At 39.2% G+C, this 22223-nt stretch overlaps 1 protein-coding gene across 1 annotated transcript in view; it reads left to right on the plus strand.

Moving 5' to 3' along the window:
• The window catches only part of inppl1a (inositol polyphosphate phosphatase-like 1a), a 57096-nt gene that overhangs the window by 34100 nt on the left and 773 nt on the right, over positions 1 to 22223 (plus strand). The window contains exons 8-26 of the mRNA XM_061919119.1: positions 2351 to 2449; positions 4843 to 4993; positions 5109 to 5215; positions 5341 to 5443; positions 6512 to 6708; positions 6830 to 6947; positions 8382 to 8478; positions 8560 to 8698; positions 8777 to 8876; positions 10224 to 10312; positions 10432 to 10513; positions 10588 to 10677; positions 10811 to 10924; positions 11291 to 11467; positions 11544 to 11699; positions 11782 to 11866; positions 14871 to 14957; positions 15027 to 15774; positions 17215 to 17348. Of these exons, the coding sequence (XP_061775103.1) occupies positions 2351 to 2449; positions 4843 to 4993; positions 5109 to 5215; positions 5341 to 5443; positions 6512 to 6708; positions 6830 to 6947; positions 8382 to 8478; positions 8560 to 8698; positions 8777 to 8876; positions 10224 to 10312; positions 10432 to 10513; positions 10588 to 10677; positions 10811 to 10924; positions 11291 to 11467; positions 11544 to 11699; positions 11782 to 11866; positions 14871 to 14957; positions 15027 to 15774; positions 17215 to 17348 (2873 nt within the window). The remainder of the gene's footprint in view (positions 1 to 2350; positions 2450 to 4842; positions 4994 to 5108; positions 5216 to 5340; positions 5444 to 6511; positions 6709 to 6829; positions 6948 to 8381; positions 8479 to 8559; positions 8699 to 8776; positions 8877 to 10223; positions 10313 to 10431; positions 10514 to 10587; positions 10678 to 10810; positions 10925 to 11290; positions 11468 to 11543; positions 11700 to 11781; positions 11867 to 14870; positions 14958 to 15026; positions 15775 to 17214; positions 17349 to 22223) is intronic.

The raw sequence follows: 22223 nt of genomic DNA on the forward strand, positions 1-22223 counted from the left end.
CAAAAGAAATAAGAAATAAACAAGTTGCCGCGTATATTCCAATGGCGGTCGTGTGTTTGAAAAAAAGTTTTAGGAACGGCCCCAACTGTGTTCAATCAATTAGCGTTAAACACCATAGCCCGCCTCCGAAAAGGGTCCTGGTCACTTGGAAAAGTCCCACCTAGCTAGGAGGAACTCCAAAAGGTTCCTGAAAAACTAAATCTATCTTGGTAGTTTTTGGTGGAAACACAGTAGAATTTTAATTACCCGGGTAAGTAGGGAAGTTCCTGAATAAGTTCCTGTGGTGGAAAAAGGCCTCATGTTGGACAATAAAAACTCTAAGGAAAATCCTTTTTACCGTGTTTCCTTGTGTCGGTGAATATTTGTGGCATTTGTTTGACCAGTCTGGGAGTTGCGGAGTTTTAAACGGCGATCCTTCATCGGCTTGTGTCCCGGTTGTGCCTTTTCCAAAGCTTTATTATGCGTCCGCCTAGTGATCTTTTTCCCAAAAAAGGCTCAGTTTAATCACAGTTAAAAACTTGCTGCAGTAAAAGCACTCTTCGCCGATCAAAGCCTTGAAGTGCTTGATAAACTCCTCCGCTGCAGCTGTGTAGCCAGCAGCCTCACCATGCCGCACTGCGCAGTGAATGTCGATCCTCTTTTAAAACTTTTCCAACAACCCACGGCTCGTCTTAAATTCTTCTTCCATGCTGGCTTCAGCATGGTCACTTTTAGCCATCAAATCGCTATATAATTGGTGAGTCATTTCCCAAATAATTGCCTCAGAAATGCTATTACCTGCTAGCTGCTTCTCATTTAATTCCAGATTCCACTGTATTGTGAGCATAAATCCTTAAACACATATTACACTTAGAAACACATGTTTGTTCCCAATCTAACTTTCTGTATGTTTCTATGAAACTATAACATGGAAATATTCTTTGTAGAAAAAAAATGAAGGGATTATCCATTGTTTTTGCATCATTACTGCAATTTATTTGTGGTGTTGGTTTAAAAAGGTAGTGGTGGTCTCGATGTCACTGTTGTCTAATTAGTAGACAACTAATTAGACAATTAGACATAATAGTTTGGCCATGAAAGGCTTGTGCATATTTAAATATTCTGAATGTAAATCTTTGTGTTATTAGTTGTTAAAATCAACATTTTGGTTTTTTTTTACTTTTTTTTTTACCCCGTTATTGTTGTTTTGTATATTTTGTTCCTACAATGTGCCACAGGACCATTAAAACCCCAATGGCCCCCTCACCACCTTTGCGCACCCCTAGTTCTGTGAGAACTAGGGGTGCGCAAAAGCGTTAACCAACAGCAGAAGATCATCTCCGGTCTTTTGTGTTTTCTTAGCACTATTGCTAGTCGTGATTCCCGACTGAACAAGGTGCATGCTTGTGAAGTTGCTCTGCACACTTTCACACCTCTCGCTAGGCTTGTGGAGGTGCCCCGCATGTCCTTTTTGTGATCAATTGTATTTGATTACCGAGAAAATGCATGGCCTATTAAGCAATTCCCTGTCTTTCACTTTTAATGCGTATTATGCAGGAATTCCATAAGCCAATGTACCAAATAGAAGGCTTTGTACCAAAATATCTAAATGCCAATGCTGACCGTTACACCCTTAGTATATAGAGGTCTGTATACTCGCTAAATATAGTGACTAGTTGGAAAGTTGGCCACTCTGCTCTCACTTATTTATTCTCTGGCAAAACAAATTTGTGTTCGCTGTGTTAAGAAGTGGAGTTGTGATGAATTAAACTTGCGGCAAGCACCATACAAAATGGTCCAACTTTATCGTCGCGGACCGTTACAATCAAATGAATGTATGGGAAATACTGGGATAGAAACTCGTACAAAACCATTTTTTAAAAACCTGAGCCACATACACTACTTCAATCATTACAGTTCTTATTAACTCTCATTCACTCTGTTGACACCTGATGATGGTATTATCATAAACCTAACCAAAAGGGAAGAGAGATAAGATGTCTGTTGGAATTTTTGGTAATTTGTTTAAACCAAAAAAAAACACAAAAGGAAAGAAAGCTGTCGTTTCTTTGATTTAGTTTTTCTTTTTGCAGTATAATTTGCAATATTTGCCTAACTGTGACTTAAACCTTTATGTTGACTTTTATATGTAAAGGGCCCTCTAGCAGGGAGGGAAACGAGCATGGTGGAATCAAGCAAGCAACATGTCTTAACTCAAGTGATTCTCCACCTTCTCTGCCGCTGTTAGGTCACATCCAGGAAATGGCTAACTGTTTCCTTGTTGACTCCAACATTGTACCCCAGAACAATGCAAAGAAAGTGTGCCTGTGATTTGTCTGCTATAACACGTTTTTGCACACTCTTTTTGTAGGCTCTGAAAGCTCTTCAGGACATGAGTTTGTCCTCCCCGTGCACCCCTGCTCCGCTCTCTATGCGTCACAGCAAAGCCATCCCAGTGCAGGCCTTTGAGGTACTAATTTGTTGCACTTCCTCCTTTTGACAGTTCAAGAAAATATCATTATCATATGAGAGCATATCATATCATTCCACTGTGATTGTTTGAGCATGAAGGTTCCGCTGATCTCTGCTGCTGACCTTAAAAATCATAAGATTTTGCTGTTTAGTGTTGCAAACTTTACTTGAACTCTTGTGTTTAGTGATTGCTCATCACGCATTAGGAAGTGTTTCCCAGATGAGTCATGTGAGACTAAAGAGATGTCTGCAATGTGTTCACTGTAGCTGTGTCTTTTGATTTGTCACAGCTAATGGTATTCATCACTTCTGGAAGCACACAAAGTAAGCAAAAGTATAATATTAGTTTCTGTCCTGAAAGTAGTCAGTCATTTTGCACATTTTAGTTTGAGTGAACAACTTGACATGAATGTCGGCAGTGTCAGGTGAGAAAGGCGGCAAGACATAGGAAGTAGACGAGATACCGCATTTGAATTATTAGCCTTTGGCCAAGTTTGCATTCTCTGTGGTGATCTCTTTTCAGCGGCTTCCTGTTTGCACAGGATTAGAGGTATTTTTATCACAAGAGGGGTCAGCATGTGGCATCTGAGTCACCGTCTGGGACAGCAACAGATTCAGTTTTTGCCTTGTGTCGCATGGAACATGCTTATGTTACATTAAGAATTGTTTTATTTGAGGAAGTAAGAGTGTAAAACATATTGAACAGAGCAGAACACAACATTCTGAACTGTCATCCTAAACTAATGTCAGTTTATGTGATCGTTTGTTATACTTCTTGTGTTTTCTTAGTAAATGTATATCTTTTTAACAGTGGAGAGCGCAAAAGTATTCTACTATATCACTTTGGAAACACCAGGCTGTTAAAAAAAAAAAAAAAAAAAATCAATTCAAGTAATCGGCATTGGCGCCACCCTACATGTCAATTGGAATTACAGAAATTGGAATTAAATTAATTACAATTCAGATACATATCTTATAGCCAAGTAAAATGATTATTTGTTACGTTTAAGGAAGGTTTTGGCTTAGATACTAGAAAGTGAAGTGAAGTGAATTATATTTATATAGCGCTTTTCTCAGGTGACTCAAAGCGCTTTACATAGTGAAACCCAATATTTAAGTTACATTTAAACCAGTGTGGGTAGCACTGGGAGCAGGTGGGTAAAGTGTCTTGCCCAAGGACACAACGGCAGTGACTAGGATGGCGGAAGCGGGAATCGAACCTGCAACCCTCAAGTTGCTGGCACGGCCACTCTACCGACCTAGCTATGTCGCCCCTAGAAATCCTTTACAAACACTATAATTAAATGCAAATTATTTTCATTTTGATATTTAAAGTATAGCATTGTGGTAAATTAAGTATTTTTATAACATTTTCCATAATTTGACATTTGAAAATTGTTTTGTTTCATAAAAGATGCTTTTATCAATTGTTGATAAAAATTCTTAAAATATATTGTGCTCATACAGTTTCTAGTAATTATGCTTCTATGAAATATTTAAAACAGATTCTGTAGTACTCTAAAATTACCAATTTGAACTTCTACCTCCGTTCAACTTCAATTTGAATTACAATTATATTTCCTATTTGCAACCTCAATTCACATTCATTGAACTGTATTGGAGTTTAGGAAACATTCTTAATTCGATTCGGAATTTTGGTAAAAAGGCTATTACTGGTATGTGTGTGTATATCGTTTTGTTATTGTCTTTTTATATTATGGATTTTTTTTTCCTTACTGTTTTACTTTTCTCCGTAGTAAATAAAAGGAGTCATATTGTCTGTTCATGTAAAAATGCTAGCGGTGTCCCGCTACAGCTTGTTCACTTTCAATACGATGCCAAAATTGGAACCTTAAGATTTGCAAAAGCAAACACACGGATAATATGATACGTTACCAACATGAATAATACGTGCGTTTATTATTTTTTAGTGTGTAATGTTACAAAAGGCTTGATCAAGTAACATTTTTCAAACAGATAGTAATGGTAGCTATGAAAAATACTAACGTATTTCCTATTAAACATCTGGAATGGACTTAGGTGGTCTTTAAATTAAAGTGGCGTGGTAATTGTTTTGGTGACACCTAGTGGTCACAATAATTCATTAAGTTTAGCCCATGACACAACAAGTTGAATGATGCGGACACATTTGTTACTGGATACTTTTTTCCGCCTTGGAAACTTTGTATCTATTTGATGAACAATATTAATATTAGATAGGGACATCACCAGCTTGATTTAAATATATTACCCTAAACGTTAAAGTGTGTTTATAAGGTTAACCACACAAATTTTTTTACCCTGAAAAAGAAAATTCCTGGTCATCAAAAGTTCCTGAAAGGGTGCTTTTGTGAGCAGGGTCATGTTTAGTTTTCTTGCTCTCGTTGGCAGGTCAAACTGGACGTCTATCTGGCTGAGCTGACCAAGATAGGGAAGAGTCAGAAGTACACTCTGTCAGTAGACGTGGAGGGAGGCAGACTAGTAGTGATGAAGAAGGTGAAGGACAGCCAGGAAGACTGGACAACATTCACACATGACAAAAGTAAGACACACACACACACACGTGACTGCGAAGGCAAACAGATAGTGTGTAACAATTACTGGTTTCTGTCTCCCTGTTTCCTCCCCTCCCATCCTTGTGTCTGCTCATCTCTCAGTCCGTCAGCTGATCAAGTCCCAGCGGGTGCAGAATAAGCTAGGCATTGTCTTTGAGAAGGAAAAGGACAAGAGCCAGAGGAAAGACTTCGTATTTGCTAGTGCCAAGGTACACACAAACACTCCATGTGGTTTATTTGTATGTTTGTAATGTTGATTGTGACACTGTGGATCATTTATCTCGTGAAATTGACGTATACTATAAATTGTTTTGCTTTTGTGTGTGTCTTTCAGAAACGGGAAGCCTTTTGCCAGCTGCTACAGCTGATGAAAAACAAACATTCCAACCAGGATGAGCCTGACATGATCTCGGTCTTCATTGGCACCTGGAACATGGGTGAGACATATTTACAGTGGGGCAAAAAAGTATTTAGTCAACCACTGATTGTGCAAGTTTTCCAACTTAAAATGATGACAGAGGTGTGTAATTTTCATCATAGGTACACTTCAACTTTGAGAGACAGAATGTGAAAAAAAATCCAGGAATTCACATTGTAGGAATTTTAAAGAGTTTATTTGTAAATTATGGTGGAAAATAAGTATTTGGTCAACCATTCAAAACTCTCATTGATAGAAGGAGGTTTTGGCTCAGAATCTCACCATACATGGCCCTATTCATTCTTTCCTTAACACGGATCAATCGTCCTGTCCCCTTAGCAGAAAAACAGCCCCAAAGCATGATGTTTCCACCCCTATGCTTCACAGTAGTTATGGTGTTCTTGGGATGCAACTCAGTATTCTTCTTCCTCCAAACACGACGAGTTGAGTTTATACCAAAATGGATACATGGATGATACAGCAGAAGATTGAGAGAATGTCAAGTGGTCAGATGAAACCAAAAGAGAACTTTTTGGTATAAACTCAACCTGTCGTGTTTGGAGGAAGAAGAATACTGAGTTGCATCCCAAGAACACCATACCTACTGTGAAGCATGGGGGTGGAAACATCATGCTTTGGGGCGGTTTTTCCGCAAAGGGGACAGGACGATTGATCTGTGTTGAGGAAAGAATGAATGGGGCCATGTATCGTGAGATTTTGAGCCAAAACCTCCTTCCATCAGCGGGAGCTTTGAATGGTTGACCAAATACTTATTTTCCACCATAATTTACAAATAAATTCTTTAAACATCCTACAATGTGAATTTCTGGATTTTTTTTTTTCACATTCTGTCTCTCACAGTTGAAGTGTACCTATGATGAAAATTCCAGACCTCTGTCATCATTTTAAGTGGGAGAACTTGCACAATCGATGGCTGACTAAATACTTTTTTGCCCCACTGTATATGTGATTCATTTCATTCTCCTACTTTAAGAGGAACACTTAACTGACTACATTGGACATATGTTTGTCAAATTCAGTCAATCTACCTTTTAATCTTTATTATACGTGCACCATTTGTTGTTAGGCTCAGTTCCTTCACCCAAGTCGGTGGCTTCCTGGGTGTTATGTCGAGGACTCGGAAAGACATTGGACGAGATGACCGTTACTATCCCAAATGACCTGTACGCATTTGGAACGCAAGAAAACTCTGTGAATGATCGCGAGTGGGTAGAGTCCATAAGAGTCATGTTGAAAGAGCAAACCGAATTGGATTATAAACCGGTAAAAAAATATTTTGTAATCATTGATTTTTTTTTCCCCCTCTTCATCCTGTCCTGGAAGTAGGATGTTTGAAGTGGATGACATTCAGTTTCTTCATTGATTTGCTGCACTTTGTTTGTAGATAGCAGTGCAGACGCTATGGAACATAAAGATCGCTGTGCTCGTGAAACCGGAACATGAGAACCGCATCAGCCATGTCGGAATGTCCAGCGTCAAGACTGGGATTGCTAACACACTTGGTAACACTAGCGCTCATAATTTGCTGTTTATTTTCACTTTATATTTGAAGGGTAACTAAACCTTTTTTTGGAATTTTGCTTATCATTCACAATAGTTTTTTTTAAAAGTCATCTAACAATGGAGCAAATGGGATTCGCTCTAATCCGCCTATAAAGCGCTCTTAAAAAAAACTCCTTACACGTCTTATATACATGCTGTAAGTATATATGTACTGTAATAACAGGCACATTCATAATAACAGTTTTTGAGCCAAAATATAAGGAGGAAGAGCTAATTGCTAAACAAGAAATACAAATTATGAACATCATAAAACAATGACTTACTGTACAATGTCTGCTCTTAATGGTATGATAGCTGATAGAATGTTCATATCTTCCCATAATCATATTCCCCACGAAGGATAAAAAAATAAAAGGTGATGCAAACAAGCATCTTTGCGTGTCTTTCTCAGCATCTCCGGGTCAAATCCGCCTATAAAGCGCTCTTAAAAAAAACTCCTTCCACGTCTTATATACATGTTGTAAGTATATATGTACTGTAATAACAGGCACATTCACAATAACAGTTTTTGAGCCAAAATACGAGGAGGAAGAGATAAGTGCTAAACAAGAAATACAAATTATGAACTTCATAAAACAATCACTTACTGTACAATGTCTGCTCTCAATGGAATGCTAGCTGATAGAATGTTCATATCTTCCCACAATCATAATCCCCACAAAGGATAAAAAAATAAAAGGTGATGCATCTTTGCGTGTCTTTCTCACCATCCCCGGGTCTATGTTGAATGTCAAAGTTGACCAACTTTTTGGACAACCTTTTACTATACAAGTTAAAGGCATGCTTTAAAATTCAGAATTAACTTTCACCACTCAGGCGATGCAGCAGCAGCTCAGTATGTCAGCACTGTAGCTGCTTAATTTTCCTGAGGGAACTCTACTGAAAGAATCAATAATGTACTATCTATCTAAGCTAATTATCTCTCTGTGATCATAGCGCTGCTAAAAGTAGTTCCTCTGTGTTAGCGCTTATAACAATATCACTAACACTTGGTTGATATTCAGATAATGACATGTAAATGGAGTTTTGTTATCGGTTTTGGGGGGGGGGGGGTTTAGATGGCTTTAAGGCTGCAATTGATTATTCCCATTAGCTCCATAGTTTGCTGACCTTTGCTAATGGTTTCATAAAAGTTAGAATGCATTAGAAAAAAGAAAAACAAATGTGTTGTTGTCTTATGTTGGTATTGTGAATGATGGACACAATTCCTCCAAAAGTACAGTTCTTCTTTAAGTCAAATAACTTGAAGTCAGCATCAGAGAGATGCACAACTCCTTTGTGTAAAACCGCAAGACGTTTTTATTTAGTTAAAATTGAGGAGTATTGGTTGATTAAACCCGTCAGTGTTTCAATTTTTGTTGATGGTTCCCCAGGTAACAAAGGAGCGGTTGGTGTTTCTTTCATGTTCAACGGAACATCTTTTGGTTTTGTCAACTGTCACTTGACGTCAGGGAATGAAAAGATTGCGAGGTACCACCCTATGTAAAATTATTTTCGAAATTCACCGATATACACACAACCCCGCATGAATCTTTCTGATGACCCTTGCAGGAGGAACCAAAATTATCTCGACATTTTGCGTCTGCTTTCACTTGGAGACAAACAACTGAGCTCGTTTGACATTTCACTGCGCTTCACGCATCTGTTCTGGCTGGGAGATCTCAACTACAGACTGGACATGGACATACAGGTCGAGCAGGAGACACACCAACACACACCCAACTTTCATCCGTCAGGCTGTAACCTTGTTTGGTAATTGTATTCGCAGGAGATACTTAACTACATAAATAGGAAGGAGTTTGATCCGCTGCTGAAGGTGGACCAGCTAAATCTGGAGAGGGAGAAGAACAAAGTGTTTCTACGCTTTGGTGGGTCGAACTGACTTTCTACGAGATGTCTTGGTTTGCTTTTTCGCTTCGGGCAGTATTCATCATAAAAGAGATCATAAATGTCACACAAATATTTCAACAGCCACCACTGTTGCACAATTATATCTGTTTTGAAATGTTTCCTAAAGTCCTGCATGAGTCAGTTTTGGATATATTAGTGAAGCAGTGCAATATCTACAAAAATGGGGAACAATTTACAGATGTTCTCAATTTGATTAGATATTATGTATGTGGTTATAAAAATACCTAGGTTCCACTTTAAACAAAGATTCTACTGGACTAACGACACCCATCATCAATTCCAAAACATACTGTAATCCTAGTAATATTTTCATATATAAATTATAGGACAAGAAAACACATTGATCAAACTGTAACATAATTTTATACATAAATGCCGCTTAGGTGAGTGTGTGGCATACTCACTGGCTGTATTGACATTGCATCGATACTTTGTCATTGTTTCTTAATGGCGCCGCCTGATGGATTTAAAAACTAGTCACAATTGAACTGCAAAAAAATGAGCACTTAGATATTTTTTTGCGATTAGCTGTGAAGAAAGGAGTGGGAAATGTTAAACTCTATTCAATGAGCCAAATAGTAAAGGTAAAAGAAGAATGTTAGAAGATGAAAAGCATCCCAAATGTTTTAACCTTTCATTTTCTTAGTTCAATTACAATGGATGACTGAGTCAAACCAATGTCAATTGCGAGAAAGCACTCCTCTGGCTTCTTTCAGTACAAGCTGTCATTCTTGAGCCGAAAGAAGCACTTCCTGATTAACACAGTTTAACGCGTCACAGTCAAGTGATACAGTACAGTATAGGTCACATGTTTTCTTAAAATGACAAATCGAGTAACATAGTATCACTCCTTGTGTTTTATAATGCATCAATGCGTCTTTATCCATTGACCCATCACTAGTAACTGTCCTTATATGTATTAGATTAGATTAAATATTATATTTCAGTTAATTGGCCCCCTAGTGTGTGAATATGAGTATGGATGTTGTCCGTCTATCTGTGTTGGCCCTGCGATGAGGTGGCGACTTGTCCTGGGTGTACCCCGCTTTCCGCCTGATTGTAGCTGAGATAGGCACCAGCGCCCCCCGCGACCTCAAAGGGAATAAGCGGTAGAATATGGATGGATGGATTTCAGTTAATAGTTGCTAGATTATGTTACATAATTTTAAAAAATTACATAAAACCTCTCTTAAACTTTGCAAAATAATTCGGCTACTTGCGCACATTCACTATCCCCTATGTCTGGTATTTAATATATACCTTAAATCTAACAAAAAATGTAAATTGTGTTGTCTTCTCCGCAGCGGAGGAAGAGATCTCCTTCCCACCCACTTACCGATATGAACGTGGTTCAAGGGACACGTATGTTTGGCAGAAGCAGAAAGCAACTGGGGTGTGGATGATGAAACTTTACTTCCATGTTTCTCAAGAATGTTCGATTGATTTATTTGGAGTTCTTTTGTAGTTACTTTGTTAAAGCCGCAGTGTCTTCTCTTTTCCTGTCTGTCCCAGATGAGGACTAATGTTCCATCCTGGTGTGACAGAATCTTATGGAAGTCTTACCCGGAAACGCACGTCGTTTGCAACTCCTACGGTAAGACCTTCGGTTGCAACCTTATTTTCCATAATCCATATTGGCAATGCAATTTTAATTTTTGTCTTTTGTAGGGTGCACGGATGATATCGTGACCAGTGACCACTCCCCTGTCTTTGCAACCTTTGAGGTGGGCGTGACTTCACAGTTTGTCTCCAAGAAAGGTAGTGTAGAAAAGAAAAATCATGTACACGCAAAAATAAAGCAGTTAAAATTTATTTGGGGTTGACTTGCGTTGATTTTTTTCTTATAGTGAAGCAAATATCACATTTGATGACACATATCCCTCCTCTCCAGGACTGGCTAAATCTTCAGAGCAAGCTTACATCGAGTTTGAAAGCATCGAGGCCATCGTGAAGACCGCGAGCAGAACCAAGTTCTTCATCGAATTTTACTCCACTTGTTTGGAAGGTGAGAGAAATATTATTCGACTCATTTCCCACACATATAGTGTAGTTATTCCGCCATCCACGAGCACCACAGACATCCCATAGCTCCTGGTGTTTGTAATAGAATTGGATCTGTTTCTTCTTTTCTATGTCTCTATAACTCCCTCCCTAATTCCAGGCAGTCAGTATCCCTTTAAGATAGCGTTCATTTTGGCCCTTGTTGCCCCGCCCCTGTCCGCCTGTCCACTCTTGTTGCACTTTTGAATGGAATTCCATAGAAACATTACCCGACTTTTCTCCCCTCTCTTGTTGCCTCTCCCTTTCCCTTTGTCGTCTCTCCCCGAACTATTTTGCCCCTATGTTCCTTTCGCTCTATCTCAATGCGTAGAGTTCAAGAAGAGTTACGAGAACGACAGTCAGAGTAGCGACAACATCAACTTTCTCCGCGTGGGCTGGTCCAACAAGCAGTTGACGACGCTCAAACCCCTTCTGTCGGAGATCGAGTACCTGCAGGACCAACACCTGCTTCTGACTGTGAAATCTTTGGATGGATATGAATCTTACGGTATAAGCCATGTGCTTATGTGTGTTTTGACGTGGGCTCGCAAGGTTTTAAACGTAATGTGTCCTTCATGTCCCAGGAGAGTGTGTGTTAGCGCTGAAATCGATGATTGGCAGCACAGCACAGCAGTTCCACACTTACCTGTCTCATCGCGGCGAGGAAACGGGAAACATCAGGGGATCAATGAGGGTTAGAGTCCCTTCTGAAAGGATGGGAACCAGGGAAAGACTCTATGGTACTTACTGTATTTCACGTACAGTATGTGTGAAAGGACCGGTGCGCTTGATGTCTAAGATCTGTGGTGCATTGTATTTCAGAATGGATCAGTGTCGACAAAGATGAAACGGGTATACCCAAAGGGAAATCCACCCAGGCATCCAGAGTGGGTCATGAATATGTGAAGTTAGTACATTCTTCTTCTCTCCCTGTTTATTGTCTGAGTTTACTACCTTGAATCTGACTTTTCAGGAGTATAATCATGGGCCGGTCACCCGAATTGGTGTCTTTTTCCTTTTGTAACGTTTTCAAAATCAATGTAAATGTATGACTTTTTTTCCAACTTTAAATGTGATAATATACATGAAGAGTTCAGACGCAAAAGCAGATGGATCCATTTTCTTTGTTTTGTTTGAATGAATGTTTTTTGTGTGGCGCTTTTCATGAAACAGCCAACCTGCTTATGTGGGTTGCGATGGCATCATTTCTAAAAAAAATGAAAACCGCATTCGGAAAATGCATAGACTAATCTTATATAGAAATGAGTGAGACCGTTTTTTTCAGAGGAACGGTTAGTCCATCACTGTAATGAATTAATTTCATCCAAACAAACACTGTTTTGAGCGATCCATGGACAGGGGGGTCCAGGGTTTACATTGACCGCCGCATCATGACATCATTACATGGACTGCTGCATCACAATACAACGACAGCAGGTTAAAAACACACGATCCAGTTCGTCATTCGGCAGAGTAGTGGCTACATCAGTGGTCACTAAGCCGTCGATTGCGATCGAACAGTGTGTCTTTAGGACTCTACCGGTCGATCGCAAAATTATTATTTTTAAAAACGTATTCATATGACCTCAGTTAAACCCCCACCCAGAGAGTGACCAACATGAGGCTCAACAATTCTGATTGGCCAACATGTCTGTCACTCAAATGCTTTGTGACTGCGAATAAAAAAAAACTCAGCTTCTTGCGGTTATATATTGCACTAATTAAAACCTTGATGTCGATTCGATTTATATTAATTGTGTAACCCTCGTGCAGCCCTAATACAAATGTCACTGTGGGTTCTTAGCGTCGAATTGTAGTTTTTCACCATAACTACATATTCCAGGAATATTGAACTGGCGGCCCGCGGGCCACAACCGGCTCGCCAAAGCTTTTCATTTGACCCGCCGAACATCACCCAAATAAGCTTGATGAAACCATTAAAACTAGGATGTAGTAGTCCTGCCACTTCGCAGGAGAGCAACAACAAGACGTGTGTGTCGCAGTGAAGCACCATTGGGTTGAGTAGAAGAAGACTACTCAATAAAAATCCTAATGAATTGCAAAAATATGACTTTTAACAATGATTGGACCACAAAGTATAAATGTTCTACGGTTCAAGTGCTCGAGTCATTGTTTTCTGGCGAACCTTTTAAGCGACGGACACATAGATCCAGACAAGCAACAACAGTGGTAGAAATCCCAGCATGTAAGCTCCATCAGAAAACTTGGTCAAACATTTGTATGTAGTTATAATTTGTGCATAAATATATTTAGTTAGTTTTGTATTGAAATTCCTGACTTTGTGATGTATTTTGTATTCGAGGTCTCTGAGACTAATGATCAAACCTCGTTTAATACATGTAGTGTTAAATTTGACCAGTAGAAGGCGACAACGTTAGTATTAGTGATAAATCACATAGAATTTGATGTGTGATTTTTGTGTAATTTCTATATGTGTAAACATTTGAATTGAATTGAATAGCTTTATTTGATTAGGACAATGTATATTGATCAACATATGAGTAAAGCATCACAGTAAATATGCCAGAATTAGCTACAATAGCTCATTTTAATCCTAAAGCTGGCAGTATATAAACACAAAATTACATACAATGTCACACACATTTACAGACAATATCATACATACAATAAACTATGACTTACAATAAATATAGCAAATAAAACAACATAAGATGAACAGCTGAGCATGCACATTACACATGGGTAAACGGCTGTCTTTGTCTTTGTAATTTGTAGTTTGTGTGAATATATTAACACTAATCCTATTTTATTTATGTAAAATACACAACGGACTTTTTACTTTTTTTTATTTTTATTTTATGTTTATATTTTCAGTCTTACATACCTAAATGAAGGAAGAAGTGTAAAAAACTACAACTAAGGAAGGAAAATAATTTCTTCATACTGTTAACTAGTTGCACACGCTGGAAACAAGTAGTGAGGGCAGAATAATTCATTTATTGAAAGTGCAGTGTGAAAGCCAATATGTTAACTTTGCAACTAACTAAACGCAATCTCTAAGGCAGTAGTTTTCAACCTTTTTTCAGTGATGTACCCCCTGTGAAAATTTTTTTAATTTAAGTACCCCCTAATCAGAGCAAAGCATTTTTGGTTGAAAAAAAAAGAGATAAAGAAGTAAAATACAACACTGTCATCAGTTTCTGATTTATTAAATTGTATAACAGTGTAAAATATTGCTCATTTGTAGTGGTCTTTCTTGAACTATTTGGAAAAAAAGATACACAAATAACTAAAAACGTGTTGAAAAATAAACAAGTGATTCAATTATAAATAAATATTTCTACACATAGAAGTAATCATCAACTTAAAGTGCCCTCTTTGGGGATTGTAATAGAGATCCATCTGGATTCATGAACTTCATTCTAAACATTTCTTCACAAAAAAAATAAATCTTTAACAATTTATGGAACATGTCCACAAAAAATCTAGCTGTCAACACTGAATATTGCATTGTTGCATTTCTTTTCACAGTTTATGAACTTACGTTCATATTTTGTTGAATTATTATTCAATAAATATATTTATAAAGGATTTTTGAATTTTTTCTATTTTTAGAATACTTTAAAAAAATCTCACATACCCCTTGGCATACCTTCAAGTACCCCCAGGGGTACACGTACCCCCATTTGAGAACCACTGCTCTAAGGAATATAACCTGCGCAGGGACTTCCTGATTAAAACGTTCACATTTCTTTGTCTGGCCTTTGAGCCCCTGGGCTCTTGAAACTGCGACCCTCTTCATTATGTAGTTGAATAGCCCTGACCTATACCATTGGGCCTTTTTTGTTTTGGGAAGCAGATGTAATGTTGTGGAAAGACAAAAATGTAATCTGTAGTTTGCCTTAATTTTGTTTTGTGTTGTCCTGAAGGCCACCTGTGGTTCGTAAGCAGCTGGGAGAGCTGGGAAAGGTCAGCGAGGAGGTAGAGAAGACCAGCAAGGAGGAAACGGCTGCAAGGTGTGTGTCTGTAACAGGCAGGTAGATGCCAAAAGTAAACCACCTGTTGTCTTCCTGTGTATTTTCTAGGCCGAAACAGGATTCTTCCGATGGCGATCCGTCTGTTGGCAAGAACAGCTACAATAACCCCGCCTACTACATTTTGGAAGGTGTTCCCAATCAGTCGGCCGCTGCGCTGACGTCTGAGCTTCTCCCTTCACCATCCACCCCCGCGCCCCAGGCTACAAAAGCCTTCCCTCCTGTGGCTGTATCTCGGACCAAACCCTGCGCCTCCGCAGCACAGTGTCTCCCACGTAGGCCCATGACAGGTCACTCGGTGCGTGCCATCAGTGAGGAGGGGTCCTCAGAGGACGATGGAGGAGTGTGTGTGGGAGGGGCACAAGGGGGGGCCACTGTGGGGAACACACTCAATCGCCCTCCCCCGGATTTCCCGCCCCCTCCCCTCCCAAAGGGAGCGATAGAGATGGCCGTAGAGGCACCTTTCTTAAAGCCTCGCCCACTTCACCCGGATCTAGCTGAGGTCAAGATTCCTGCGGCCATTCCCGGCGCTCCGTTGGCCCTCGGGGAAGGTTTTAGGCGAGGAAGTGGAGGTGGCGCCGCCGTCGGTGGAGGGGGGGCACTGGACGACCAGTCTTGCTCTGTGCTTCAGATGGCAAAGACCCTGAGCGAGAGTGAGTTTTCTGGACAACCTCCTCGTGCTCCCTCTGCGCCACCTCCCCTCAGGGGGCAGGCTATGGGTTTAGGTCTGGAGGCCTGCCGCACCTTCCCGCCCAGAACTGCCATCACAGAAAGTATCGCTGAGGACCTTCCTGAGGAGGTGAGATGTTTAAAAGATCACAATGGTTTAAGCTGATGGAAAACAGTGAAACATTAACCCTTCTGCACCCCTAGGGCGTTACAAGTGTTCCAATGGGATAGGATTTCTCAGTTTTAAGATCAGCGGCTGAAAATTTTGCCAAGGAGTTGTTTTTTTGTTAAAATAAAATGACATTGTGTTTTTGATTGAAACAATGTTAAAATAGGATACAAACATAGTGTACAGACTAACTCTTTCAGCCCCATTGACTCCCATTATAATGCTATTTTTAAAAGACTGTAATCCTGCTATGGACGCTATGCTTTTTCCATGAGACCGACTGTATCTCATTCTTGTTGACTGAAAAACAAGAAAATAATGTTTTGGTGTTATTGCGCCTCATAACCACCAGAAGGCGCCATAAAACAATGTGCCTGCAGCAATTCTTAGAGCTTTGATGAGCGTAAATGAGTGAAATTATAGTTAAGCTAAGAGTTAAGTTATATACAGTACAGCAAACAAAAGTTTGGACACACCTCATTCAGTGCGTTTTCTTTATTTTCATGCCTATTTACATTGTAGATTGTCACTGAAGGTGGCGCAGTGGAAGAGTGGCCGTGCGCAACCCGAGGGTCCCTTGTTCAATCCCCACCTAGTACCAACCTCGTCACGTCCGTTGTGTCCTGACCAAGACACTTCACCCTTGCTCCTGATGGGTGCTGGTTAGCGCCTTGCATGGCAGATCCCTCCATCAGTGTGTGAATGTGTGTGTGAATGGGTAAATGTGGAAGTAGTGTCAAAGCGCTTTGATTACCTTGAAGGTAGAAAAGCGCTATACAAGTACAACCCATTTATTTATTTTTTTAATTCAAAACTATGAATGAACACACATGGAATTAGGAACTAAACAAAAAAACATGTTGTATATTCTAATTTCTTCGAAATAGCCACCCTTTTCTCCGATTACTGTTTTGCACACTCTTGACATTCTCTTGATGAGCTTAAAGAGGTAATCACATGAAAGGGTTTTCACCTCACAGGTGTCATAGTTTTGATGCCTTCAGTGACAATCTACAATGTAAAATAGTCATAAAAATAAGGAAAACACATTGAAATGAGAAGGTGTGTCCAAACTTTTTAAATTCAATAAACTCAACCAAGTCCTGTCCTCTTTCTCTCATTCTAGCTAAGTAGTTACTGTAATAATATTTTTTGTCTACTTGTCTACTGTACCAAAATCAATGTCATAAATGATTGACCTTTTTAAAGATGTAATTATTCAACCTCAAATTTCCCAGTCGGCAACATATTTTTACAAATATTTACAGTCAATGTTAAGGTTGCATAAGGGTTAAAATTATGCTTGATTCAGCTGTTTTTGCTCAATTGAGTAACATGTCAATATTTCAATGGAAGTTGCATAATCCAATTAACTTTAGCTTCTTTTTTTTGTTTGTTTAGGCACTTTGGGGTAGCAGTAGCTCGTCTATGTCTGTGGGGGAGTCTTCAGTGGGGGAATGGCTGCAAAGACTGGGACTTGAGAGGTATGAGCAGGGACTGCTGCACAACGGCTGGGACGACTTGGAGTTTCTCAGGTACACGCTGGTTGTATACATTCTGGGTATTACAACGTATCTGCAGGCATACTCAACATTGCAAGTACAGTAAACACTCTGCGCCAATTGGTTCCGGGCCTAACTGTGGTAAATGAATTCCCCTGAAGTAGGAATCATAATTTTAATATTTTCATAGCAAAAGCAAAAAAAAACCTTTACAACTTTCTGAATACGGTTTTAACAATATTGCAGACCTTTTAGATGTGAACTATCAACCACATAGCCACCTTTACACCTATAATACAAAGCTTATATAACTTGTCACAGTATATTGACCTACAAACCCCGTTTCTATATGAGTTGGGAAATTGTGTTAGACGTAAATATAAACGGAATACAATGTATTGCAAATCCTTTTCAACCCATATTCAATTGAATGCACTACAAAGACCAAATATTTGATGTTCAAACTCAAACTTTATTTTTTTTTGCAAATGATAATTAACTTGGAATTTCATGGCTGCAACACGTGCCAAAGTAGTTGGGAAAGGACATGTTCACCACTGTGTTACATCACCTTTTCTTTTAATAACACTCAATAAACGTTTGGGAACTGAGGAAACTAATTGTTGAAGCTATGAAAGTGGAATTCTTTCCCATTTTTGTACAGCTGTAAGTGCAAGTTAAAACTACTATGCAAAGCCAAACCCATTTATCAACAATATCCTGAAACAGCACCGGCTTGGCTGGGCCCTAGCTCACCTAAGATGGACTGATGCAAAGCGGAACTGTGGTCTGACGAGTCCACATTTCAAATTATATTTGGAAATGGTATGGGGATGTATTAGTGCCTAAGGCATGGGTAATTTACACATCTGTGAAGGCACCATTAATGCTGAAAGGTCCATACAGGTTTTGGAGCAACATATGTTGTCATCCAAGCAACGTTATCATGGACGCCCCTGCTTATTTCAACAAGACAACTGTTACAACTGCGTGGCTTCGTAAAAAAAGAGTGCGGGTACTTTCTTGGCCCGCCTGCAGTCCAGACCTGTCTCCAATTGAAAATATGTGGCGCATTATGAAGCGTAAAACACGACAGTGGAGACCCCGGATTGTTGAACGACTGAAGCTCTACATAAAACAAAAATGGGAAAGAATTCCACTTTCATGGCTTTAACAATTAGTTTCCTCAGTTCCCAAACGTTTATTGAGTGTTGTTAAAAGAAAAGGTGATGTAACACAGTGGTGAACATGTCCTTTCCTAACTACTTTGGCACGTGTTGCAGCCATGAAATTCAAAGTTAATTATTATTTGCAAAAAAAAAATAAAGTTTATGAGTTTGAACATCAAATATCTTGTCTTTGTAGTGCATTCAATTGAATATGGGTTGAAAATGATTTACAAATCATTGTATTCCGTTTATATTTACATCTTACACAATTTCCCAACTCATATGGAAACGGGGTTTGTACATTGGATTGGTTTTAGCAGCTTTTAGCACAAAATTCATTAAATTGTCCCCCACGCTATGTTTCGCATTTCTTTCCCTTACTGTATAGGAAATTAACAAAAAAGATGTTCCTTCATCGCAGGGCCAACACAGATAGACAGACAACATAGGCGCCAACGCCCCCCGCGACCCCGAAAGGGAATAAGCGGTAGAAAATGGATGGATGGATGTTCCTTCATGTCTTTGTACTTTATTGCCAGTATAGATGTAAAATGGGTCTTAAATTGTATTCATTGTGGTCCATAAAAGTCTCACATATGACTTGTTGTAACCTGTGGAGACCCAGACTTCAATACATGAATGTATGATTTGTGCTGCTGTCGTATTGGATTGGTATCGGTATCTTAAGGCTCAAGGCTGCTAAATCGGTATCGTATCAGAAGGGAAAAGGCTGTATCAGGGCACCTGTAAATAATATAAAATTTTAGCTATACATTTTAATGGTTGAAAAACATGGCTATTATTAAGCGAAAGGTGTGTCCTTGAGAACATATGTATTTAAAAAAATATATAAATATAAAATAATATCTTCCATACGAATCAAATTATCACTTATTTTTGTCCCACATATAGGATACAATTGACTTTTATTTATCCCACAATGGGGAAGTTATTTGTTTTCAGTGCAGATTCAAAAACTTTGCAAAAAAGTATTAAATGTAGCATAAAAGTCACAGAAGTGCCACCTCTTGTTGCTCAGTTCCAAACAGGTTTCAACCAAAAGGCAAAAAAAAATATGAAAACAAGAGGTAAAACTTAAAAATAGAGGACATTACAGAGAACAGTGCTGCTGCAACTAGTTTCCACTTCAGTGGTCCCATTTTTACATACAGCAACAACAGTAAAACGCTATAAAAACTAAAAATTTGTAATAAATAATCAATTGTGCACACATTAAATGACAGCAAAATAATAAAACAACACCACCATCTTAACATCCACATACACAGCGGTGTCCTCTCCAGTGTTCCATGCCAGCATGGTCAGAGACAGAAACAGACCCAATAAAGTGACCAAGAGAGCTGACTCCATCCTAGATTACCCACTAGTTCTCAGAGCTGCTGCAACTCGCTGCGAATTCAGGGGGAAAAAATGCTTTGACGATTTCTTTTTTTTAACCCGCAAATGTTTTGAAGCGAGATGTGGCGAGGAACGTCTGCACAGTGCAGCCGGAAAGTATTCAGATCGCTTCACTTTTCCACATTTTGTTATGCTACAGCCTTATTCTAAAAAGGAACAAATTCATTTTTTCCCTCAAAATTCCACACACAATATCCCATTAAGACAATAGGATTTTTTTTTTTTAAGTTTGCAAATTTACTAAAAATAAAAAACTAAATAAACACAGGTACATAAGTATTCACAGCATTGCTCAATACTTTGTTGATGCACCTTTGGAAGCAATTTATGCCTCAAGTCTCTTTGAATACTATGCATACAAGCTTGGCACACCTATCTTTGGGCAGTTTCGCCCATTCCTCTTTGCAGCACCTCTTGGCTCCATCAGGTTGGATGGGAAGTGTTTGCTTTCATCCGGATGATGCATTCATCTTTCCCTCTATCCTGGCTTGTCTCCTCGTTTCTGCCGCAAAAAAACATCTCCTCAGCATGACGCTGCCACCACCATGTTTCACTGTAGGGATGGTATCGGCCTGGTTTCCTTCAAACATGACGCCTGGCATTCACTCCAAGGAGTTAAATGACTGTCTCATCAGACCAGACAATTTTGTTTCTCATGGTCTGAGAGTCTTTCAGCTGCAATTTGGCACACACTTTATTAAGGAATTACTTTGGTCTGGCCACTCTACCTACAGGCCTGATTGGTGGATTGCTGCAGAGATGGTTGTCCTTCTGGAAGGTTCTTCTCTCTCCACAGAAGAATGCTGTAGCTCTGACAGATTGACCATCTGGTTCTTGGTCACCTCCCTGACTAGACTAAGATGAATGCAGCAATGTACAGAGACATCTTGGATAAAAAAACAACACTTCCCATCCAACCTGATGGAGCTTGAGAAGCGGTGCACAGAGGAATGGGCGAAACTGCGCAAATGATAGGTGTGCCAAGCTTGTGCCATCGTGGACGGCGTGGCGCAGTGGAAGAGTGGCCGTGCACAACCCGAGGGTCCCTGGTTCAATCCCCACCTAGTACCAACCTCGTCACGTCCGTTGTGTCCTGACCAAGACACTTCACCCTTGCTCCTGATGGGTGCTGGTTGGCGCCTTGCATGGCAGCTCCCTCCATCAGTGTGTGAATGTGTGTGAATGGGTAAATGTGGAAGTAGTGTCAAAGCGCTTTGAGTACCTTGAAGGTAGAAAAGCGCTATACAAGTACAACCCATTTATCATTTAAAAAAACACGAGGCTGTAATTGCTGCCAAAGGTGCCTCAACAAAGTATTGCTCAAAGGGTCTGTATACCTATGCACATGTGATTGTTTTTAGGTGTTTTATTTTTATTACATGTTCTAATTTTTTGAGAAAAACATTTTTCACATTGTAATTATGTTGAATTTTGAGGACAAACAATTGGAGTAAGGCTGGAACATAACAAAATGGGGAAGAAATTAATCGCTGTAAAACTTTCCCGAGGCACTGTGTCCCCTGTATTGTCAAAATGTATAACTTTATCCAAAAACATGGGCGATAAGGTGCTAGTTTTGAAAAATGGACACATGTTAATAACCCATGGTCTTTGTATTCCAAAAACAGTACTGTTATTGTACTGACTAATACATGATGGACATTAATTATTTAATAGTAGTTGATTGGAATACTGTATACTGGGGGTGTGGGAAAAAATCGATTCGAATTTGAATCGCGATTCTCACGTTGTGCGATTCAGAATCGATTCCCCATCCATCCATCCATTTTCTACCGCTTATTCCCGTTTGGGGTCGCTGGGGGTGCTGGCGCCTATCTCAGCTACACTTGGGCGGAAGGCAAGGTACACATCGATTCTCATTTTTAAAAAATGCATTATTATTTTTATTATTTTTTTTAATCAATCCAACAAAACAATACAATCCAATACCAAAACCATACCTGACCCAGCAACACTCAGAACTGCAATAAACTGAGCAATTGAGGAGACACAAACACAACACACAACAAACCAAAAGTAGTGAAACAAAAATGAATATTATCAACAACAGTATAAATATTATTTATCATTTCAGCATAGCAGTGATTAAAAATCCCTCACTGACATTATCATTAGACATTTATAAAAATAATAAAAAAGAACAATAGTGTCACAGTGGCTTACACTTGCATCACATCTCATAAGCTTGACTACACATTGTGTCCAATATTTTCACAAAGATAAAAATAAGTCATATTTTTGGCTCGTTTAATAGTTAAAACAAATTTACATTATTGCAATCAGTTGATAAATCATTGTC

This window comes from Nerophis ophidion, linkage group LG13, assembly GCF_033978795.1.
Source record: "Nerophis ophidion isolate RoL-2023_Sa linkage group LG13, RoL_Noph_v1.0, whole genome shotgun sequence".
NCBI lineage: Eukaryota > Metazoa > Chordata > Actinopteri > Syngnathiformes > Syngnathidae > Nerophis > Nerophis ophidion.